The following is a 5,731-nucleotide window of genomic DNA, read 5'->3' on the forward strand; positions in this document are numbered from 1 at the left end:
GATATGTCCTCCCTACCCACCTCCCCCAACCAGGTATGAGCAAAAGCCCCACACCAGGAGGACAGCTCTGGGTTGCACAGTGGGAAAAGCTGTGGTGACAGGTACTCGGAGTCTGTCCTCCAGGAGTCCTGGCCAACAGGTTGTATGTGAAAATGTGTGGGGTGACAGGGAAGGGGCTACGGACTGAGACCTCCTCACCCAGTTGTCCCACTAGGTTTCTTTGCTAAGCCAAGCATGCTACAGGCTTACTGGATCTTACAGCAGTCCACTGGCGGAGAAGGAAATGATGGTGAAGGGAAGTGACATGTCCAACCTGAAGTCAGGATGCCAGGGAGTTAGAGTCAGAGACAGAATCAGAGCCTCGGTCTGTGGGCTCACAGAACTTGAACTGCTGCAGGTGGTGATGCCATTTTTCCCTTGCAGAAAGGTGCCATGGGCTTCTGGAAGTTGCCCCCGTTCCTGGTCCTCAGCATTCTGGTCCTGAACCAGGCAGGTATGCTCCAGGCAGCGCCATTCAGGTGAGACAGCCCTGCCAGGAGCACTCTCACCTCCTATGGCCCCTGGAATCATACAGTTCTGTGTTCTCAGTTGTGCTTGTGCTGAATCTTTAGCAACTGGCTAAAGGTGGGTGGAGGTGGGGGGATGGGGGGTGGTAATGTACAAATGTACGCTTATATATAAGTTTATCATAAAAAGATGTGTAGCACACAGTTTACAAATAGACATAACATATACAGTACTAGTTATTATAAATATCATATTAACTCATTGAACCTCACAACATACTTTTGTTGCTTTTTATCAAACACTTTTACCTTTAGCAAAGTTATTTACTAACTTAACCATAATTTGAGAAATGGATTTCATCCTAGTCTGCTAACTACTTGGCCAATAAATTTGTTATTAAATCTGATATGTGATCTATTCATCTAATTTCTCATCCTCATTCAAATTATATTTATTAAACTGAAACCATTTGCAGATTCAAATTATCATTATCATTTAATTTTTAATAATGGCTGCATTTAAAACACTAAGCTCAAAAAATTCCTGAAAATCTAACCATCAGTTGCCAGCAAACCATTTCTTTGAGGTCACACCAGAGCCTAACTCCTGGTGAAGCAGCATTTTGGGAGAGACAATGGCCTCATTTCTTCCGTTGGCAGTTGGGGCAGGCACATCCTCAGGGGAAGATACAGAAACCAGGAAACCTGGCTGCTAATCCTGGGGGTGAGGGTAGGCAGGGACTCAGAGTCAGGATTGTGCTTGCTCCCCTTCCCTAGGTGGGCCTTGGAGAATGGCTTTGATCCCGCTACACTCACCAATAAGGAAATGCGCCTCCTACTGGCTGCAATGATGAACGATTATGTGCAGATGAAGGCCTGTGAGCTGAAGCAAGAGACAGGAGGGCTTCAGGTTAAGGCTCTGCCCTCTGCTCAGCACTTACCCTCTCCCCTGGCTTACCAGGAAGATGTATCCTGACAGGTACGAGAGAACATAGCTGGATAGGCAGCCAGCAAGCAGTCACTGTTCACCTTGGCCTGGGGCCCACCTCTCCTACAGGCTCCACTGAAGACAGAGGTCATGTGAAGGAACTATGGTTGCACCACACGTACAAAGATCCCTTTCTAAAAGCAGTGGGGGAAGCTGTGGAACTCCTCACTCCGGAAATTGTCTGGCAGTACTGAGGATACCTCCCAGCACTGGAGGAGTTTAGCCTCGTAAAGCCAGGGAATGAATCCCATGTATCTCAGGGGATTTTATAAATCTAGCCCCTCCTTGTTAACCTGCACATGATATTCTTTCACACCTGCAAGGCATCTTCATTGCACATTTGCAAGGTGAAGCCAGAGCCCTTACAAAGGATGTTGTCAGGTAGCACAGTGTCTGAGGTAGGTCCTGGACCTTTAGATGTGTAGAATCTGTGGAGATGTGCATGTTCTCACTGGACCAGACACCCTTCCCCAGCCTCACCTCCCTGTGCACCCTGAGCTTGGAGCTCACACCAGCTCCTGACCTGGCCGTACCTGGGCAGAGGTATGTGCTGCACCTGTATCTGCCCTAAGAACCTCTCTGCAGAGCAAGAAGGACTGAGCAGCATGTGGAATGCCAGAAAAGGTCACCCCTTCCCCCCGCAGCCCTTCCCCACACTGCCCTGGCTCAGTGAACCTCTGTGTTCTCCTAATGGAGGATGCGTGAGCCGCCCCCATTCCTGCCCCTCTGCTTTTGCTCCAGGTGCCCTCTCCCTATTCTAACCTTCTGCATGACTGCCTGCAGGGGCAGCCCTGGTGCATGGTATTGTCTAGCCTGACTTTTCCCTGTAGCCTGGACAGGTCCAGAACTAAGCAGTGTAACAATCTGAGCACCTGTGTCCTGGGCACATACACATAGGACCTCAACAAGTTTTACACATTCCCCTTAACTAAAACTGGGGTCAGAATGCCTGGCAAGAAATGGGTCATGGCCAGGGTATTGGAGAAAGACCATGACCCCTCATATTGGCATGCCTCAAGGTGCCTACTCAACCTCTTCCTCTCCTTTCTAATTCCTTTGTTCCTGTAACTTGATGCATGTGGTCTTCTCTGGTTGCTCTTTGGGCTAGTATCAGTGGCATTCTTTGTGGCAGTGGATGTCTGGAACATCAGATGGGAGGAGGGAGAGCAGGCCAGAGAGAATCATTCAGGAAGAGATCAGGAGAGAGAGGGCAGCCCTGTAAGTACCTGCGGATTTCACAGCAGAGCTTCTCAGTCCTGCTTCTGAACATACCTTTCATTGGGGGAATAATAGTATATTTCTAAAAACCCCTGAGCTGTGGTAGTTATTGCTCTGGCCACATCCCACACTTCATGGATACAGGGACCTGTCCGGCAAGTAGCTTTAGCCCCGGGTAGCTGGAGTCAGGGCATAGTGGGTGGTCCCTGTGAACAACCTCAGGTAGTGAAAACAGGAGCACTAAGCACCTCTGAGACTTGATGCTGCAAACTCGCTTCCTCTTCCAGGAGGACAGGGGAATTTTCCTTTTCCTAAGGAGGACTCAGTACCTTGTGAATGGGATGCATCTTCTAGACAATCTTTAAGAATGAGGTTGGATATGGCACCATAATCTCTCTAGTCACCTAAGCTTTGGTTAAGCTTTCATTTACTTGTACAGAAAAGACTGGCTGCTATAGTTCTGTGTTCCATGGCTTGTTGCCCAGAGCACGTTTGGGTTTTCTGACACCCTTGGAAACGTCTATGGGGAGTGATTGTGGCACTTTCCCTAATGCCCTATGTTTGTCTGTGGTGATTCCGTGTTTAGGAAAAATATTTAAAGTTCATTGGTGCCTCTCGGAGCAGTAATTTTACCATGTTGGTCCCATGGGGTAGCACCTGCCCTCAGCCTCTCACTGACAGGCCTTTTCTTTTTCTCTATCCTGCAAATCAGCATCACTGCCCAGAAGAGATCCTGTAACACTGCGACCTGTGTGACCCATAAGATGGCGGGCTGGCTGAGCAGGTCTGAGAATGTGGTTAAGAACAGCTTCACGCCCACCAATGTGGGCTCCAAAGCCTTTGGCTGGCACCGCAGCGACCTTCAGGCCTGAGCAGTGAAATGACTCCAGGAAGAAGACAACTGCCCTAGTACCTCAGACGGCAGGGCAGATGGCTGGGTATTGCAGGAGTGCAGGCCACAGTCTGACCCTCCCTGGTCCTATATTGTAAAAAAATCCACAGTGAAGGTGCCAACCACAGTGTCTGGAGAAAGAACAGAGTCCCAATAGCTAGAACACCTAGAATTTGGGTTCATTTCTGCTTTTATTCAGTGCCTCCAAGTGACTCTGAGATCATCTGCCAGGAAATATAGATCCTACTCATTTAAAACACAGTTCCCTACAGTTATAATTGTGATTATTCTAGTTTTTTAGTTTGAAAGGCAAAGACCCTACCCTTTCGGAGTATTCCCTACAATGTCATGTACATCTGGATTCAGAGCATAGACTTGGGTTCAAATACTGTGTTTGTCCTCTACTAACTATATGACCATGGACCTGACCCTCTCTGAGCCTGTTTCCCCATATTAACTTGAAAGCAACAATAAGTACCTACCTGTATCATTAATATAAAAAGTAACTGAGATAATACATGACAAGAGCCTTGCTGTTAATAAGTAATAATATTCTAGTTCTTACTTTTTTTTTCTCCTAGGTCACCAAGGAGCTGAACTCCATTTCTTTTAATTTGCAATGAAAGCAACTTATTGAAAAGAAATATCATGGAAGACACACATATATGCATGCCTCTTGATATTGAAAACACTCCTTTTTGCTTGAAATAAACTAAAGATAAATGCAGAATCAAATCATTGTAATTACCCAATGTGCAACTTTTTTATAGTTGATTCTGTATTCTATAAATATGATGCATGTCTCACTGGCTTATCTGGTAGAAAATCTGGGCCCTGTCAGCTAACCTGTTGGCTGCTCTGCTAAACCTCAGGGGCACATGAAATCGCTGCCTTGTGGGTGTCTGGAGATGCCTAGTAATGCTGAGCCTCAATGGAACTCTCTCTTTAAAGAAATGTTCTCATTTGTGCACTTCATCAAGATAAAAAGTATATTTTCGATACAGTTAAAAGGAGTTCCTGCTGTTATTTATGTTGTTTTTCCCATGAGAACCTCAGGGACCTGTGACACTTTGTTGACCAGGCTGGCTCAAACGAGGCAATGATACCATGTTTGGGGTGGATCCTCGGTATCCTGTATCCTCAGTGTCTAGTGAAACACCTTTACTGGAATTAGAACCCTGTGCATCTCAAAGAGATATTCACATTTATTTTCAGAGAGTGCCCTGGTCCCCAGCCCCAGAAGTTATCTGTTCTCTTCTCCTTGACTCAGGTTTGCCCTTACCCATCCCTGCCTTTCCTCCCAGCAGCACCCCTTCATACACCCCATAGCCTGAAAAGCCCGTTAGAACAACGGCTCACAGTTTGAAAGGGAATCACACACTGGCAGACCTGGAAAGATAATCAGATGCCATCTAATCCAACTTTTTTACTCTCTGTTGTGCAGAGAAGAAAAGTGCATTGCTCAGGTCCTGCAATAAGTTTAACAGAGACATTCCTATATTTAACAAATAATCATTGAGTGTCTGCTATATGCTTGACCTTATTTGAGCTCCAGGACTAGAGCAATGAGCAGAACAGACAAAACCCCCTGCATTCATGGAGCTTATATTCTAACTGGGGGAGATTGAGGTGATACATGCTGTAGAATCGGAGATGGTCGGTATTGGAAGGAATCTGGGATGTCATAGGGTCTAAAGGCTTATTAGATACAGAAATTTCCCAGCGTCAACATCCCTGGCATTTGCTGGAAATGCCGGTGAGAAACTGCTGACTGTAACTTCCAAGATGACTCAGCAGCAAGTTTCACTGGTGGGCAGTCAGTTAAGAGGGTTTTTTTAATTAGAAAAGTCATCTACTACCTACTGATTCTAGTTATTTCCTCAGAAACGCATAGAATTATGGCCCTTGCTCCCATTCATTCTTTACTCATCACAGTAGTACATAAAGCAGATCAGACCATGTCTCCCTTAGGTACAGAATACTCCATTGAGTCCCCATCTCACAGAGTAAACACTTGGGGCATTGCCGTGGCTTCTTAATAAACTCCACTTGGTCAGAGGATATGTATTAAAATTTATTTCCAAATTCAATTTGCTTGTGATTTATTTAGGATTTTGTACTACCTTT

General features: G+C 46.0%; 1 protein-coding gene across 2 annotated transcripts; it reads left to right on the forward strand.

Moving 5' to 3' along the window:
- The first annotated feature begins 432 nt into the window (after positions 1–432).
- On the forward strand, positions 433–3,584 carry LOC115839444 (calcitonin gene-related peptide 1-like). Of its 2 annotated transcripts, XM_060304432.1 has the most exons (4): positions 433–518; positions 1,284–1,416; positions 2,695–2,710; positions 3,424–3,584. In XM_060304432.1, exons 1-4 carry the CDS (start codon positions 433–435, stop codon positions 3,582–3,584), a joined length of 396 nt encoding a protein of 131 aa, XP_060160415.1. The 2 variants fall into 2 exon arrangements, with proteins under 2 accessions (XP_060160415.1, XP_060160416.1); XM_060304433.1 differs by lacking the exon at positions 2,695–2,710 and having other exon boundaries at positions 3,438–3,584.
- The last annotated feature ends 2,147 nt before the right edge of the window (positions 3,585–5,731 follow it).

The sequence above is a fragment of the Globicephala melas genome, chromosome 8 (genome assembly GCF_963455315.2).
Source record: "Globicephala melas chromosome 8, mGloMel1.2, whole genome shotgun sequence".
Classification (NCBI taxonomy): Eukaryota; Metazoa; Chordata; class Mammalia; order Artiodactyla; family Delphinidae; genus Globicephala; species Globicephala melas.